General features: G+C 39.3%; 1 protein-coding gene across 4 annotated transcripts in view; it reads left to right on the forward strand.

The window, feature by feature from the left end:
- topbp1 (DNA topoisomerase II binding protein 1) overlaps positions 1–18,811 on the forward strand; it is a 57,179-nt gene that overhangs the window by 27,938 nt on the left and 10,430 nt on the right. For 3 of the 4 annotated variants that reach the window (XM_048524222.2, XM_048524208.2, XM_048524217.2), the window contains exons 15-24: positions 169–345; positions 2,895–3,001; positions 3,113–3,236; positions 4,455–4,598; positions 8,355–8,454; positions 11,049–11,235; positions 11,908–12,137; positions 13,368–13,501; positions 14,735–14,846; positions 16,670–16,833. In XM_048524222.2, the coding sequence (XP_048380179.1) occupies positions 169–345; positions 2,895–3,001; positions 3,113–3,236; positions 4,455–4,598; positions 8,355–8,454; positions 11,049–11,235; positions 11,908–12,137; positions 13,368–13,501; positions 14,735–14,846; positions 16,670–16,833 (1,479 nt within the window). The remainder of the gene's footprint in view (positions 1–168; positions 346–2,894; positions 3,002–3,112; positions 3,237–4,454; positions 4,599–8,354; positions 8,455–11,048; positions 11,236–11,907; positions 12,138–13,367; positions 13,502–14,734; positions 14,847–16,669; positions 16,834–18,811) is intronic. The other variant, XM_048524232.2, reaches the window with a different exon arrangement.

Here is an 18,811-nt window from a genome sequence, read left to right on the forward strand (position 1 = left end):
TAGATAAACTCTGGTTTAACACTTAATATTGACTAACTAAAAAGCTTACTATTTGCTTTGTCCTTGTAATTGAAAAGAACTGAATCTTTTGGTGTTTTATTCTGCTATGATCTTACCTGCGTCTCTATCTTAAGTTCCTGATTTTGAATCATATTCGTTTTCCTGCAGGATGCATTGGCAATTCTGGAAACTCCAAAGAATCCAGATCAGCGTAACAGAAAGATGAGTACTCCGCTGTCTGAAGTCATTGGCAGGAATCTAAAAGTGGCCCTGGCAAATAGTACACGGAACACGATAGTGCCATCAGCAGCCAGCCCACAACTTCATGTGTCTAAACCAGCACTGGTAAAATAGAAGTGACATTTATATTTTAGGCAAAACCAATACTTGAAGAAAGCTACAGCACAGTAACAGACTCTTCGGTTCAACTTGTACGTGCTGGCCAGACATCCCAATCTGACCTAGTTCCACTCGCCAGTATTTAGCCCATATCTCTACCAACCTCCGGATACACGCATCATCCTCCGACACTTCCGCCATTTACAATCCGACCCCACCACCCAAGACATTTTTCCATCCCCACCCCTGTCTGCTTTCCGGAGAGACCACTCTCTCCGTGACTCCGTTGTTCGCTCCACACTGCCCTCCAACCCCACCACACCCGGCACCTTCCCCTGCAACCGCAGGAAATGCTACACTTGCCCCCACACCACCTCCCTCACCCCTATCCCAGGCCCCAAGATGACATTCCACATTAAGCAGAGGTTCACCTGCACATCTGCCAATGTGGTATACTGCATCCACTGTACCCGGTGTGGCTTCCTCTACATTGGGGAAACCAAGCAGAGGCTTGGAGACCGCTTTGCAGAACACCTCCGCTCAGTTCGCAACAAACAACTGCACCTCCCAGTCGCAAACCATTTCCACTCCCCCTCCCATTCTCTAGATGACATGTCCGTCATGGGCCTCCTGCACTGCCACAATGATGCCACCCGAAGGTTGCAGGAACAGCAACTCATATTCCGCCTGGGAACCCTGCAGCCATATGGTATCAATGTGGACTTCACCAGTTTCAAAATCTCCCCTTCCCCTACTGCATCCCTAAACCAACCCAGTTCGTCCCCTCCCCCCACTGCACCACACAACCAGCCCAGCTCTCCCCCCCCCCCCGACCCACTGCATCCCAAAACCAGTCCAACCTGTCTCTGCCTCCCTAACCTGTTCTTCCTCTCACCCATCCCTTCCTCCCACCCCAAGCCGCACCCCCATCTACCTACTAACCTCATCCCACCTCCTTGACCTGTCCGTCTTCCCTGGACTGACCTATCCCCTCCCTACCTCCCCACCTATACTCTCTCCACCTATCTTCTTTTCTCTCCATCTTCGGTCCGCCCCCCCCTCTCTCCCTATTTATTCCAGTTCCCTCTCCCCATCCCCCTCTCTGATGAAGGGTCTAGGCCTGAAACGTCAGCTTTTGTGCTCCTGAGATGCTGCTTGGCCTGTTGTGTTCATCCAGCCTCACATTTTATTATCTTGGAATTCTCCAGCATCTGCAGTTCCCATTATCTCTCAAAACCTTTCCTATTTATATACCCATCCAGATGCCTTTCAAATGTTGTAATTGTACTTTACTCCACCACTTCCTCTGGCAGCTTGTTATTTGTGCGTGCTGCCCTCTGTGTGAAAACCTACTCCTCAGGTCCCTTTAAATCTTTCCCCTCTCACCTTAAACCTATGCCCTCTAGTTTATTTCTCCCTCACCCCGGGAAAAAGACCGTGGCTACTCACCAATTCCATGCCCTTCCCATGGAGTGTTGGAGGCTGAGGGGTGACCTTAGAGATTTATAAAATCATCAGGGTCACGGGTAGGGTGAATAGCCAAGGTCTTTTCCTCAGGTTAGAGGAGTCTAAAACCTCTGGGAGTACATTGAAAGCGAGAGGGGAAAGATTTAAAAGGGATCCGAGGAGCAACTTTTTCATGCAGAAGGTGGTCATGGATGGAAAGAGATGCCGAGAAAGTGGAGGAGGTGGGTACGATTACAACATTTAAAGGCATCTGGGTGTGTACATGAATAGCCAGGGTTTAGAGAGATGTGGGCCAAATGCTAGCAAAAGAGACTAGATCATTTTAGGATATCTAGGCTGGTGCAAACGAGTTGGACTGAAGTTTCTGTTTCCATGCTGAATAACTCTATGATTTTATTAACCTCTGTACGGTCAGCCCTCAGCCTCCGACACTTGCGGGGAGAGAAGCCCCAGCCTATTTAGCTTCTCCCTGTAACTCAAACACTGCTGTCCCAGTAACATCCTCATAACTCTTTTCTGCACCTTCTCAAGTTTAATAACATCCTTCCTGTAGAAGGATGACTAGAATTATACGCAGTATTCTAAAAGTGGCTGCACCAATGGCCTGTTTCGCTGCAACATGATGTTTCTAATGAATCTTCAAATCAGTGCGTTACAGTGAAAAAGTAGAATATTTGACACACCAAGCCTTTGCTACTGGTATGCTCCATTGAGCCTTCTAATTGAATCACATTGACTGCTTGCTTCCCACACCTTGAAGTTCTCTTCTTTCAAACATATGCATTTTTAGTCATTATCTACTTCTTCAGCATTATATTGATAAAGTACAAATATATTAAACCTTTTGAGGAGCAGTGAGCAAGAAAATTTGACATGGCCATGATTTGTCTTGTACCTTTGTTTATTGATGCTACAATCTGTATTAGTGCAGTACTTTGAGCAATTAAATTTATCTTTAACCAAGTGATTTTCCACAAATTGGAGTTTTTTCTCTCAGTTTTGTAACAGCCTCCTTAAAATTTAACCAAGACAAAGTGCAATACATTTACTATACCTCTTATATTGTTTCTTCTCTCAATTCTTTATAGGAAGAGCCTAAAGTCCTGGCAGATGTAGTAATTTGTGTGAGCAAGAAACTTGGTAAGAAACAGGGGGATTTGAATGCAATTGCAGCCTCCCTGGGAGCAGATTACAGGTATTTGTTTACAGGTGCTAAGAAGTCACTTCTCAGTATAGATGTTTCCTATATCACTCAGTTTAAAATGAACTTTACACTCCAAGTTATGCTTTGCATTTGTATTTTTAGATGGAGTTATGATGAAACAGTAACCCATTTCATCTACCAGGGGCGGCAGAATGACAGCAATCGAGAATACAAGTCTGTCAAAGAAAAGGGCATACACATCGTCTCTGAATATTGGCTGTTTGCTGTAAGAAAAATATTTTTCTATTTGCAACTATCAATATGGGGCCTGGTAAAAAGCTATTCTTAAGTGATACACTCTAAACTTCCAAACAGTAATGCATTATAGTTACTGGGGTCTAAAGGACTTAAAGGATTATGGTGTATAGTATGTGTATAGGCACATGTAAGGCTGGCATTGACAGTAAATGATTGAAATGAGTGACGTAGCAGGCTCAGATGGCCTACTTCTGTTTTTTGTATTCTAATATTAACGATCACAAATTATTGATCTTTCATAAATACTTTGTTTCATTTTTATTTCATCAATGATAGTTAAGAGACATGGATAAAAAATTGATATCAATGGGAGGTGTTTTGCTCTCTGCAGAGTTGACCTATTTTCTGCTAATCACACGTACCATTAATAACAATTCATCTCTATCCCTTCTGTATTTCATTAAACTCCCTTTGCTTTTTGCTCTGGGCACCCTCCCTTTTGTCTACAATATAACAACATTAATTTCTAGTCACTTAATGTTCCAAACTGACTCCTCTTTGAAACTCAAACTCAAATTCATTCCGTATACGTTATCAGGCTTGTTGAATTTCTCCAGCACCTTCTGTTTTTATTACTTTATCAAATTTAAATGTGTGAAGCAAATCCTGTCAAATACTACATATGTTCTTTTGATGTTGCTGAATTTATGCCATCAAGTTACCAGCTTCCCAATAAGTATCAATAGCTTTGTCCACAAGGATAATCGATGTTCCTATTTAATATCTTAATGTAAACCATTACTAGTATATTTCATTTCCATTTTTGTTTACTTTTCTGAATGAAAATTCCATTGTAAATATTGTTTTTATACAATAGTGAAATTCATAATAGTAACTTGGCTCAAGATCTTTATAAGAACTAGAAAACTGAACATATTTACAGTGCACATTTATAGTCTTGGAGTTATAAACATGGGGTTAGCGGTTTAAAAATTGATAATTAACAATTTGCTTGCATTAATATTGCTGTTTGGAAATTATATCCTTAGTTATTTCTGTGAAATTTTCAGGCATTTTGTGATAGTTTTAAATAAATCTGTAATATAGACGGAGACTATTTGGCCCATCTGATTTACGCTCCACATGAGCCTTCACCTAAGCCTCTACATTTAACTGCCCACTGTAATTTTCTAGTTTATGAATAGTTTGTCAATTGGATCGCTAATTCTGGAACTCTATTATACAGTGTGCTGATGAACAAAGGAAGGTGCCTGAATCTCTCTATCCTCACACATATAATCCACATATGAGTTTGGATATGAGTGCAGCTCAAGAAACCAGAATGTCCACTCGTACATGTCTTTCTCAAGCAAAATGCAGAGATGAACAGGTATTGTAGAAATACAGAATTTGTGTGTCATACTTGAAAGAAGTACAATTCATTTCATTCCACAATGAGAAAAATGTGATTTCAGTAGTAAATATCCAAGAGCTATTTAAATGTCACATATATATCTTACAAACATACCACTTCACAAAGCTTGTTGAAGGTACAAGGTTCTTTATGATTGAAACCTTTATTCATTCACAGGATGTGAATGAATTGTTCTTCGCAGTGTTATTAGTCATTTATATTTTGCACTACCTCCTAAAATGGAATTTAATATTGTCTTAAAATGCAAATATCTGTGTCTTGCCTCTTCTGCTTATAATTTTTGCTTCACCTTCTGTTATATTAGATTTTTTGTCCCCCCTCTGTTACATCAGAATTTTTCCTCTAATTTCCCACAAAGCATGAATCAGCAATAGGTATGCCAGTCGGCTAGATGTCTCATACTATGTTTTCAGTCTGTATCTTCATCTCATTAGCTGTGTGGCTGTAAAACATGAATGTCAAACTTGATGAATATCCAATTTCTTTGCACTTCCAGACATTTGACAAGGTGTGATCCAAATTAGGATACTGAATTTGCATTGTCAACTCTTTCCTAAATGCTGCCCATTCTCAGAGTCTGCACAACTATTCAGCCATTTAGTTCATGACCAATTCAGGATAGGACCAAAAGGAAATTTCTCAATGCCTTGAAAAAAAGCAGCAAGCTGATGCTGCATCAGTCAGAATATCTGTATGTGGGCTACTCCCACCTGGTACTTTTTGAGCATTGTAGGTAAGACATTTTACTTTTGAAGTTTTTGAGTAAAACAAATTGATACTCCAATTTGGGACATAACATATAAAAGACAGGATTGTTTAATGTGAAGTTGTGGCATTATGAACACTAAGTGCATTTGTGGGTATGAAGAGATTGATCAAAGCAATTTCCTCTGGTGGGGGAGTCCAGAATAAAGAAATTAACCTTAAAATTTTGAGCAAGGTCATTCAGGCATGGCATCAAGAAAGGCTTCCTCGTAAGAAATGGAGTTGGAATCTGCAACTTTTGCTTTCAGAAAATCATTGAGGCTAAGCCAATTGCAAATTTCTAAACTTGGGTTGCTAGATTTTATTAAGCAAATATATATTGAAGTTTTGAAACTAGGCAAGGTTGTTATAATTAAGATGCAGACAGGTTGAGGTCAACATAAGCTTAAAGATCTGAATGACCTATTTCTGTTCCTATGAAGCTAAGCACATCATCCTACCAAGTCACAAGTTTCTCTGGATTATGGTTCTCCGTCAAATATTAAATACTTCTGACTAAGACCAAAAGGCTAACCATGCTTTGCTGTGTGCTAGTTGGACTGTAAATGTTTTCTGCAAGTTTAAGTAATTTTAATTTTATAAACCTTTTAGAGCTCTGAAACACCATTGCCTTGACTTTGAAAGCTTCACGCACTATCAAAAATAATAGACTAATCTGTCATTGCCCTACTGTTTTAAAGTATAATGTATATGTGAAACCCCTAGTCAAGAGAAAGAAGGAAGTTTACTTAAGGTTGAGGAAGCAAGGATTGGACAGGGCTGTAGAGGTTTACAAGGTAGCCATGAAGGAACTGAAGAATGGAGTTAGGAGAGTTAGAAGGGAGTATAAGAAAACCTTGGTGGGTAGAATCAAGGAAAACCCCAAAGCTTTCTATACATATGTGAGGTACTTGAAGATGTCCAGAGTGAGGGCCAATCAGGGATAGTAAAGGGAACTTGTGTGTGGAGTCAGAGGAGGTAGGGGAGGTCCTTAATAAACACTTTGCTTCAGTATTCACCAGTGAGAGGGACCTTGACATTTGTGAGGACAGCGTGAAACAGGCGGATATGCTGGAACAGGTTGACGTTGGGAAGAGGATGTGCTAGAAGTTTTGAAAAGCATGAGGATAGATAAATCCCCTGGGCCAGATGGGATATACCCAAGCTTACTATGGGAAGCAAGGTAAGAGATTGCTTCCCCTTTGGCAATGATCTTTTGCATCCTCACTGTCCACCGGAGTAGCACTAGAATATTGGATGGTGGCAAATGTCACTCCCTTATTCAAGAAAGGGAATAGGGATAATCCTAGGAATTACAGACCGATTCTGAGAGATAGTATTTATGATTATTTGGAAAAGCACAGTTTGATTAGAAATAGTCAGGATGGCTCTGTGAGGGGCAAGTCATGCCTCACAAGCCTTATTCTCTGAGGATGTGACAAAACACATCGATGAAGGGAGAGCTGTGGATGTGGTGTATATGGATTTTAGCAAGGCATTCGATAAGGTACCACGTGGTAAGCCCATTCAAAAAGTAAGGAGGCATCGGATTCGGGGAAATTTGGCAGTCTGGACACAAAACTGGCTGTCCAATGGAAGATAGAGGGTGGTAGCAGGTGGAAAGTTTTCAGCCTGGAGATCGGTGACCGGTGATGTTCTGCAGGGATCTGTTCTGGGACTTCTGCAATTTGTGATCTTTATAAAAGACTTGGATGAGGAAGTGGAAGGGTGGTTTAGTAAGTTTGCCGATGACATAAAGGTTGGGGGAGTTGTGGACAGTGTGGAGGGCTGTTGTAGGTTGCAAGGGGACACTGACAAGAGGCAGAGCTGGGCAAAGAGTGACGGATGGAATTCAACCCAGAAAAGTGGGAAGTGATTCATTTTGGAAGGTCGAATTTGAATGCAGAATACAGGGTTAATGGCAGGATTCTCAGCAGTGTCCAGATGGATCTTGGTGCCCATGTCCATAGATCCCTCAAAGTTGCGACCCAAGTTGATACGGTTGTAAAGAAGGCGTATGGTATGTTGGCTTTCATTGGCATGGGAATTGTGTTTCAGTGCCATGAGGTTATGCTGCAGCTCTATAAAACTCTGGTTAGCCACACTTGGAATATTGTGTTCAGTTCTGGTCACCTCATTATAGGAAAGATGTGGAAGCTTTAGAGAGGGTGCAGAGGAGATATACCTGGATGCTGCCTGGACTAGAGAGCAGGTCATATGAGGGTAGGTTGAAGGTTCTAGGGCTTTTTTCATTGGAGTGAAGAAGGATGAGAGGTGACTTGATAAAGGTATATAAGTTGATGAGAGGCATAGATAGAGTGGATAGTCAGAGACTTTTCTTCCAGGGCAGAAATGACTGTTACGAGGGGGCATTATTTTAAGGTGATTGGCGGAATATCTTGGGCAGATGTCAGAGGTAGGTTCTTCACACAGAGAATGATGGGTGTGTGGAATGTGTTGCTGGCATTGTTAGTGGAGTCAGATACTTTAGAGACTTTTAAGTGACTCTTGGATAGGCACGTGGAAGATAGTAAAATGTAGGGTATGCAGGGTGATTTGATTTTAGTAGAATAACAGGTTGGCACAACATCATGGGCTGAAGGGCCTGTACTGTTCTATGTTCTTACACGAATTGCCTCAGTCCAGAATGTGTACACTCACGCTGTAGGTTGACATTTAATAAAAACAGTCCTGGTGAAAGCTCCTGGTCTGAAACATCGACTTTTCTGCTCCTCTGACGCTGCCTGACTTGTTGTGTTCCTCCAGTATCCACTCTGACTTCCAGCATCTGCAGTTCTTGCTATCGCCTAGTCGTTTTTTAAAAAAAACAGACTTGCATTTATTTGCGTAATTTTGATGTGCTGCCATTTGTTACTTTGAAGAAAATCCCAGCAATGAGTTATTAAATGTGATTTCATTTTTGTCGGTTTTCCAATGCAAAGAAATGATTACAGTCACTTTTGACAGACTTGTGGTATGCCAGAGGCTGAGGAACTAGAAAGTGAAACTGATGAACAGCCGCAAATTGAGATAACTCTCCAGGAGAAGCAAAATGAAGAATGTGGAGGTGAATACAATCAGTTGGTTATCATGCAGCATGTTCATTCATTCTACTATTTGCACTTTGTCTAGCTCCCGTTTAGAGGTTAAGCAATATTTCTCATGGTTAAAGAAATTAATATTGCCAATAATAGGAGGTGTGGCCCTGACATGCTTGTATAGTTGTATACTTTCCCATTTACACAAGGGTGCTAACCCGTGTAATTTAAATTGTTTGAATTATGTACAAATATATGGTATAGAAATACCGTATAAATGCATTAATCTGTTATTTGCTCTTAGTTCAAAGCATGGGCTAAAATAATTCTGGACAATAGTTTATTGTGACCCTGCACCAAAATTTGTCAGTTTTAACCAGACTTGCTGAATGATTGAGTCCGTATTAACTCTGATATGGTCTGACCAACCAGATTCCTTCAATAGAAATGGCATTGCAGTTACTTCCAATAAAAAAGGCTGATTGACCCAATCATGTCTGCATCATCTTTTGTGTTGAAGCAATTTTGTAAAAATTCCACTGCCCAGTCTCTCCCTGTGCCCTTGTATTTTCCTTTTGCTCGAATATGTATGTTTTCTCTTTTAAAAAGATATACAGTGGTCTTTGCTGTGCACCTATTCCTTCAGCTGTGTGTTCAGCTCAGCTCTGTGATAATTCTGATACCACTGATTTGGAAGGCCATGGTATCAAACCTCATTCTAACGGTGAGCCTGACATTTCAAACCAACAATCTTGCATTAAACCACACTTTTCACTACACCAGTTACTCAACAAGTCTGTTGGTCCATGAAATTGGGAGAAGTTGGGTCAGGCAGATATAAACATCTTAAGGGAGAAGAGAGAAAGATTCAGGGAGAGACTTCCACAGGTTATAGCTTTGACAGCTAAAAGATGAAAATTAGGCAGGCACAAAATTCAAGCATTGAATAAGAGCAGAAATCTTGGACGCCATGAAGGAATTTTAACACTGATTAGTCACTGTTCCTGCTTATTGGCCCTGTCCATATTTCACCCCGTCTTTGGAAAGACGCAAGTGGATGTCCTGTAGGATTGCTGTTTTATAAGATATTATGGGATCACTTAGCTCAGTTGGCAGCGTAGGAATAGTGCATTTACTGTCTGAGGTCACCACCAAAGTCCCACTTTCATGATTTTGCCTGAGGCATGGTGACTCTCAGGCTAAGCCCACTACTGTTGTTGTCTCTGTTATGAGAGCAGTCCTTTGGCCCTGTGGGGTCATGGCAACTTTACTTACTGTTAATCCTGTAATGCACCATCGTTGAATTGCTGATTGACATGCATGAATGTATCAAATTATCTTCTTTGCATGACATCTTTTCACTGTTTTTCAATATTGAATTTCAAATGTTTGTCAATTTTCCATATAAACTGTAGATAATTCATAAGTCCATTATAAATGACACAACCAACATTTAGCAGAACAGAGAAGATGTGGTGCGCTTTCAAATTTCATCAGCAACATAATTCCATGATTCTAGGTTTTGGCTGCATTGTTATGTTATTCCTCCACCACTGTCTTTAGAAGCCATTAGGACAACAGCCTTGCCAACACTGCTCACATCCCACGGTATAATGGAAAGAAATTTTGTAGTGTGGCTAGCAGCATGAATGGAATTGAAATTTCCAGAAGTTGTTTATACACACCTAAACATTTTCTGGTATTTGGACTTTAGAGCACATGGTTGTGTTTATTAGTTATCAGAAATTGAAAATAAACATTTTGTCTTCAGACTAATGGCAAGTTTAATGGAACTCAGCATTATTAGTGTGTAGCTGTTCCAGCGACCTATGATGTGAAATGCCAATCGCCATATACTCTTGGATGATTTGTGGCATTCATCATTAGTCTCAAGAAAATGGCACACCTTGCCGTCAACCTACTCATGTTTCATGAAGTGGTTGCATTTGTTCATTATTTATATAATTACAGTCACTAAATTAGGAATCATTCTTGATATTATTCTTTTTATGGAGAAGGTTTATTTCCTGCAATGCCAATCAGTCCCAACGTCCCAGAAATGGAACAATGTAATCCTTGGAATTTCTTTTTACAAGATCTGTTGGAGATTTTTTTTTGAAATTTCATTTTTTAAAACAAATCTTTCTTACATAGCTTCTTGTTTCCTTTCTGTAGACAGTCCTTGCGTGGTCTCACTTTGTTGTCAATGACATATTTCCCTCCCTCCCTTTTTGGTACCATTTTTTGACTTTAAATCATTGACTTTAATTCATGCTACTCTGTTGGTTTTGCATTTCTTTCTCAATCCGTAACATTAATTAGTTAAGGGAATAGACTGTTGATCCCACCATTCTCCATGGCACCAAATGTCCTGTTAGTAACCAGCATTTCTGACACCAAGCAGGACAAATAAATATCATAAAAGTATGAGTTTTGGATCATAGGGTACAGCTGAGGACAGACACAAAACTTCTAAGTGGGGAAATGGGCTCAAAGGGCTTACACTTTAACGCATCTCTATGTTAGCCAGGATTTAAATCCTCATATTCTGATGTGCCTTTGAAAAAGAAAGTCGGGCATTCTTCAGATTTGTTTTGTCTTACGTATTCAACCCTTGTTGCAGATTTGACGGAAACTTCGGAAATGAGAGAGAATTTCCAGCGTCAATTACAAGAAATAATTTCTGCTACAAGAGTGGAGAGGTTGGTTGGACACCGTGGAACCATGTCAAGAGGATCACTGGAGTACTCTCCAGCATCAGCTGATAGCACAGTTCGTTCTGGACGTAGCAGAGCACTGGAATCCCTCAGGTGCCTTATGGGCATTTGTCTTTATGGCCATCATGTTTGTGTTGCAGTTGTTTGAACTTTATGGATGAGCCTATTTAATTAATTTATCTTTTACATATGTGGAATATTCTATGTCATTTTGCAAACTGTATTGTGAAGTGGGATCTTGGTGCACCTTATCCCAGTGGTACATTTTGTCTAGCTGGTGCAAATTAATTTTTATCATCTGTTCTCTTACCATATACATTTTTAAGTATGATTGAACCATTTTTTTAAATGATTGCCCTTGTTCAGTCAGTCTGTTTCCTTATGTTTCAACTCCACTGAATTGTTAAAGTGTAATCTTCAGTTTTTCAGCTGTGTGCGTGCCTAGGTGCATTATTAAAGCTGAGTATTCAGTATTTGCATTTTTTAAAAGTTAGAGTCCTCTATGAAATCTTATTAGGACTGAAGTGTTGTGTAGAACTTTTCTATGGATTTCTGAAAAATTAATTTCAAAAATTTAGTGACATTTAAAAAATTACAATAGTGAAATGGAAAGTGTTCTTAATTGGTTTGAAACTGAAATCCACAGGTCATTTTGAGTATTAGTAACTCATTTAATTATAGCCAAAAATAAGTCGTTATAAAAGCATAAATATTCTACGTTGCATTTGTACTTCCAAGTTAGTTTAATGAGGAGTCTGTCTTTAGGCGCTCACATTCAGCAGCTGCAGACATCAATACAGAGCCATCACAGAATGAGCAGATTATCTGGGATGATCCAACAGCTAGAGAAGAGAGAGCCAAACTGGCCAACAACATGCAGTGGCCAGGCAGCCCCTCTCAGTACTCCGAACAATTTCAGAAAAATACAGAGCAAGTAGAGGAAAGAAACGTCAAACACAAAGACTCATTAACTGATTCAGAAATTGCTGCGATAGGTATGTTAAACTAATTCCATGTATACTTTGTTTGTTTTTGTGCTCCAGCACCTAATACCTTTTCCAAAAGACACGTTATTCTGGGGAGTTTAATGCTTTTTAAAATTAGTTTGAGTTATGCTCATAGTAATCAATAACTTTCATTTTCCTACTGGTGAAAATGCCAGTGAATAGAAAAGCTTTGGAGCTGTTGACTTTAAAAAAGAGTTTTTACTTTAAGTGGGGAAAAGCAAAACACTGCAGATACTAGAAATCTGACTTTTCTGTAGTAAATACTGAAATTAGTGGTCAGGTGAGGCTGCATTTGTAGAGAAAGAAATTATCATCTGTTTTATAGATTGGGAAAACAGCAGTGCAACAAGACATAGGTATTATTGTACACTAGTCGCTGAGAGTAAGTATGGAGTGCAGCAGGTGGTGAAGAAAGCAGATGATATATTGGCCTTCATAGTGAGCAGATTCATGTATAGGAGCAAAGATGACTTGCTGCAGTTGTACAGGGCCCTGGTGAGACCACACCTCTTGTATTGTGCAGTTTTGGTCTCCTTATCCGAGGAAGGATATTCTGGCAGTGGAAAGTATGCACTCAAGATTTACAAATCTGATTCCTGGTTTGACAGGATTGATGTATGAAGAGGAATTGGATTGATTAGGACTATGTTCACTGGACTTTAGAAGAATGGGGAGTATCTCATAGAAACTATAAAATTCTAACAGGACTAGACAGAGTAAGAAGGATGTACTCAATGACCAGGAAGTCCTGAACCAGGGATGATAATTTAAGTACCGGAGAGTGGTGAGGCTGTGGAACTGTTTGCCACAGAGAGCAATTGTAGCCAATATATTGAATGTTTTCAGGGAGGAGTTAGATATAGTGCTTAGGGTAAAAGATACAGAGAGTACATGGAGAAAGGAGGAACTGAGTTAAATGATTAACTGTGGTCATATTGATTGACAGAGCCAGTTAGAAGGCCTGAATGGCCTACACATCTTATTTTGTATGTTTCTATGTGTCTGTTTCCTTACTATTTTGATTCTGTTTCTTTTAAAAATAATTAAAACACTGTCTCAGAATAAGGCCTTTGAGGAAGGGTTACCCATTTGCTTGGAATGTGTGCTTTGTTTTTGATATTACTAATATTATTCAACTTATCCTTCATTGTTAATGCACATGTTGCAATCAATATATGAATGCAAAAAATTCTGCTATTAATTCTTCTTCTACGACAGAAATTCCTCAGTGTCTTCCTGTAACAAATGGTGACGTTCCATTGAAGGATGATCGTCTCACCCCTACACCTCAGGCTCCCAGTATAGCATTTCCACTGGCAAAACCACCTGTGGCACCACAGCCTAAAGAACAGGTTGGCAAACACTTATTTTTTTTATATGAACTAGCAAAGTGCTTATTTGTGTTATGTTTAGATGAGGAAGAATGTTATGGCAGGGGTTAAATAAGTAAACGGAGAACCCAGGAGAATTAGGCTAAAGTTCATGTAACTCCTCTGGCAGCAAGACTATTACTGCATCCCAATGTTTTTGAATCTAAGCCCGACTTTAAAAGTTTTTCATTTATCCTTGACATTGGATTTGTTTAATCTCGTTATTACAAGCCCTTTCTTGTACTACTTTGCAAGTTTGCCTTCTTTCCAGGCAGCGTTCCTTGAGTTTTTACAAATTGCTTTTTCACATTTTGTATGTTTGATCATTGTTCCTTTTAACATTGTATTGAGACAGATATTTTGACTTGTGTCAATGTAAAGTGATAAAGAAAATAATTCGAAGCTCCTCCAGTAGAGAAACACTCCAATGTCATTGGAATTTATTTTTATTTTGGTTAAATTGATTGATGTCTATCTTCTATTTGAACAGAACTGTCTAGGGTATCTAAAGTTTTTTTTAAAAATTCATTCATGGGATTGGGCGTTGCTGGCTAGGCCAGCATTTTATTGTCCATCCCTAATTGCCCAGAGGGCAGTTAAGAATCAACTATACTGTGTGGGTCTGGATTCAGACACAGATCAGCCCATGTAAGGTTGGCAGTTTCCTTCCCTTAAAGGACATGAGTGAACCAGAGAGATTATTGTGACAATCAACAATGGTCTCATGGTCATCATTAGGCTCTTAATTTCAGATTTATTGTTGAATTCAGATTCCACCGCCTGTCATGGCAGGATTGGGACCTGGGCAGCCAGAACATTACCAGGGTCTCTGAATTAATAGTTGAGTGATAAATCACTGGGCCAAGTGTTTTGCGTGGTATTTTTCGTTTTCTTCCCATGCAGTTCCTGTGCCTTTTAAAATTATGTGACAGTTAATCTGCTTCAGAAAATCTGTGCGAATGACTGAAGTTGACCAGTCTGTCCTTTGAATTGTATTTACAGATATTTGTATTTGTCTTCTGAAAATCTAAACAACTGTAGGGTCACCTGAGCTTGAAAGTAGAAGCAGGACCTTGGTCAGCCCTAAGCCATGAGACTTCTGATAGCTTGGCTGAAAAATTTTAAAATCCCATGAACAATGAAGTCCATCTTACTGTATTTTTCTTTTAGTTATTGATAATAAATAAATCTGGTGATGTTTTCTTGCAATTCCAGGTTGCTGTTGTTGAGAGTGTTACTAAAGAAACACACATTTGGCGCCGGTTCCAGTTATCCTCCTTGAACCCTCAGGAGCGGATTGACTACTGCCATCTCATTGAGGAGTTAGGTGTGGTGTTTTTCTTGTAATTCGCGTTATTATCTCCATTTTCAAAAGTTGTTTTGCTTAATGCTACTTTACTATGATACATAGAATCACAAATTTTTACATCACAAAAGGAAACTATTTAATTTGCTGTGCCCATGATAACTGCAGTAAGATTCAGTCCCCTACTCTGACCCTATAGCCTTGCAACTTTTTTATCCTTTTCGAGTATATATCTGATTACTTTTTCTTACGATCCCAGCTGATGTTAATTCTGGACAAGTCAGATTCCAGAATCAAATCTGTCTTGTAATATCTTCAACTTAACTGTGGAGGTTAGTTACTGAACAGATTCACCATAGACTGTCAATGTACCTTTAGCACAGACCAAAACATCTATTACTGAAATAAAACATAAACTATACTCAATTAAATAAAAGAAAATTCAGCAAGATTTCATAACAGATGTCAGAAAAGGCCTCACATTTGTCATCCTCTTTACCCCAGTAAGATCTTCACACCTCCAACACCCTTAACTCTTTGAGTAAATTGATGGTGGAGATAGACAGATTTTTAATTTTCTAATGTAGTTAATCTAAGTCTCAGCATCCATCACAGTCTTGATAGCCATGTTTTAGCAAAAAATCTTCATCCTGGTTGCTACCAAATTTGTTGCTATTGATACTGATTATTTTATATCTCTGGTTACTAACAGCCCTGTTAGTTTCTCCCTAGATGTTCTATCAAAACCCTTCACAGTCTCAAACATCCAGTTCTTCTCTCAACCTTCTATGCTGTAAAAAGATCAATTACAAGTTCTGCAGTGTCTCTGTGATTGGAGTCCTTTATTCGTGATATCATTCTTTTAAACGCAAGCCGCACCCTTTCAGTGATTTATGAATAAGTACGGCATTTCGTTATTTATCACAGCAACTAGCTAGGTACTAAACCATAGCTGCAGGATTCCAGCTTCTGTGCTGAATTAACCGATCACAGGAGAGAAACCATATGGCTACATTTGTCCTGCCACTTGTATCAATGTCCCAAGTTAGAAAGTGCTTGTAAGCATCAGCTGCAATGTCTTCCAAGATCAAGTGGTCTACCAACACTCCTCATCACAGTAGGAGGAATAACCACATTAGAGCAGTACTCCTAAACTTCCAGTATATCGACATTAGTCTTTAACTTTATAATGCTCATAATAACGCAAGGAGAAATCAATCATAGGGAAAGAAGTACTTTTGGTAGCAGGGAAATAGCAAAACATTGTGCTTTGAGATAATTGAGTATTTTAAAAGAAAAACTGCTAAATTTGTACACAGTTTTGTGTGTAGGCACTTCTGATAGATTTGTGACTCTACAATGTCTGATCGAACAGGGCCCAAAAATGGTTCTGATCAAAGATCAAAATAGGTTAACATACAATCCTTTGTACTACCAGAATTTAGCTGAAAAATCAGCAGTTCTTAGATTCTCAAAGACCAGATTGATTTAAATCATTTATTTGTTCAGATTCCAGCATGAAATAATATTTGTGTAAAATAGATTGAAGAATTGTCTCAGAGTGAAACTGTTCTGTGACTGGATGCTGGCATTAATGTGGAGTTGAGTATAGATCAAACAAATGAGTATTTCAGCAAGACATCAATGTAAGGAAATTTTCATAGCAAGCTTTATAAAAGATCAGACTGGTAAATCTTTGTTATTGGAAATTAAATCCAGACAAAATATTTGTGCTGTAACTGGAATCTTGTTTTTAATAATATAATCATTTGTAGTAAGTATATCTTCAAAATCAGTAATTTGACTATTTGTTGAGTAAATGTGGAATTTGTTGCTCTTTTTAGGTGCAGTAGTACTAGATAGACAATGCTTTGACCCTTCTTGCACACACATCATTGTTGGGCAACCATTACGTAATGAAAAATACTTGGCTTCTATGGCAGCTGGGAAATGGGTTCTTCATCGTTCGTATCTTGAGGCATGCAGAGCTGCTGCCAAATTTATCCAGGTTATGTATTTCCAGCAGACACACTCAGTGATAGCAATGCATTAAAAATGCTTCTTTCCCATTTGGATATTAATCATCATTTATGAATACATATGTAAAATTAGCCTAATTTATATAGGAGACTGATGTCCCCATAAGATACATTTTTGTTTCTAAAATTAGAGATTGAAACCTCTTTACCATGTTCTTTGTTTCTGTGCAGCGTTTTACTCTCTGGACAGTCTTAATTGTCTGTGTTGTCAGCTTTGGAGGTCACTTGGCTGGATAGCTGGCTTGCGATGCAGTGACACCACCAGTATGACTTCAATTCCCACACTAGCTGAGATCATCTTGAAGGCCCCATCTTTTCAAACTGACTCCTCACCTGAAACATGGTGACCTTCAGGTTAGACTGTCTCTTAACGAGAGAGCAGCCTATGGGTCTACGGCAACTTTCACTCTTGTTGTCACCTTAAGTATAATGATCGTGTTAAACATATTTGATGATTGTCATTTATTTTGAGAGAAAATTCTCTCAGACCTAAAAAGCAACAGCTTTAAATTCTGCTTCTTTGTTCCTTCCTGTTTTGAGATTGTATATGCAGAACGCTCACCTTGGACCCAAGAAGCAAACTTTTACAGAGGAATTTTGTTTTGTTTTATTCTTTTGAATATTTTCTAGTTTAGTTATTTCCAATTTTGTTCAGCTGTATGTGTGAAATGGCTATTATTCAGGATTCTGGCTTCCTCTACCTTTCCAGCTATCTTCTTCTGCTACTTTCTTGCCTTTTGCCCACCTATCTCACCCTGAATCTTCACGACAGCCCTACCTGCTATTCTCATCTCTGAATTTCTCGGACTAACCCCAGCACTCCTGTTCCTCTTAGACTGACCCCACTGTACTACTTTGCCCCAGCCTAAGTACTCTCATCATCTCTGTCAAAGTACTTTACTGGTTTTGTCCTTCCAGCAAATGTTGTTGAAGCTTCATCTAATTTCTCAGTCTAAAGAGCTCAATAGAATGCAATACAGAAGAGGAAGGGAAGTTTGTTTTTTATTTCCTTTTCTGTGAAGAGTAGAGAAGCAGTGTATATCCAAGCTCCACAGCACTACTTCAGATTTCTGGCGGCTGGGCTCAGCTCCTCTGTATCTTCTCCATGTATGGGAACTTGTGTTATATTCTGATCCCATTAGAAATGTTCAATCTCTGTTCCCTTGTTTCTCTCAAATGAAGACAGTCTTTCACAGTGAATAGTTGTAATGCTGTGACACATACGAAAATTACCTAAAACTCCACAGCAGTCAAAATAGAGTCAGAAATATCCAAGTGCTGTACAGCATATAATGCAAGCTTCCAGATGATGCCATCAAAGTGTAATAAAAAGGAGGGACTATTGTTGGAACTCTGGCTCTCACTTACCATACTGCTGCTGCTCCTGATTCTGCACAAAATCTTTACTTTCTTCAAAACAGCTATTACCATATGCCAAGATAATAAAATGTGAGGCTGGATGAACACAGCAGGCCAAGCAGCATCTCAGGAGCACAAAAGCTGACGTTTCGGGCCTTGACCCTTCATCAGAGACTCTCTGATGAAGGGTCTAGGCCCGAAACGTCAGCTTTTGTGCTCCTGAGATGCTGCTTGGCCTGCTGTGTTCATCCAGCCTCACATTTTATTATCTTGGAATCTCCAGCATCTGCAGTTCCCATTATCTCCATTACCATATGCCACATGTGTACTTTAAATCCCTTCATTATTTCTGCTTGTTTCCTCAGCACAAATCTTCTTGCCCTCTTCAAAATATCGGGATATTTTGTTTTGTCACCAGTTACTTGTCTGACACCTTGCAATCTCATTTCAATTCAGACCAATGCAAAGACACTGCTGTACTCAATGTCATGAATGATGTTATGCGAATGTGACCATGATTTGTTGTCCTTTCTCATCCTTCTTTAACTCTTTGCCTTTGATACAATTGATCATGTGTTCTGTCTCCTG

This window comes from Stegostoma tigrinum, chromosome 2 (genome assembly GCF_030684315.1).
Source record: "Stegostoma tigrinum isolate sSteTig4 chromosome 2, sSteTig4.hap1, whole genome shotgun sequence".
Lineage (NCBI taxonomy): Eukaryota > Metazoa > Chordata > Chondrichthyes > Orectolobiformes > Stegostomatidae > Stegostoma > Stegostoma tigrinum.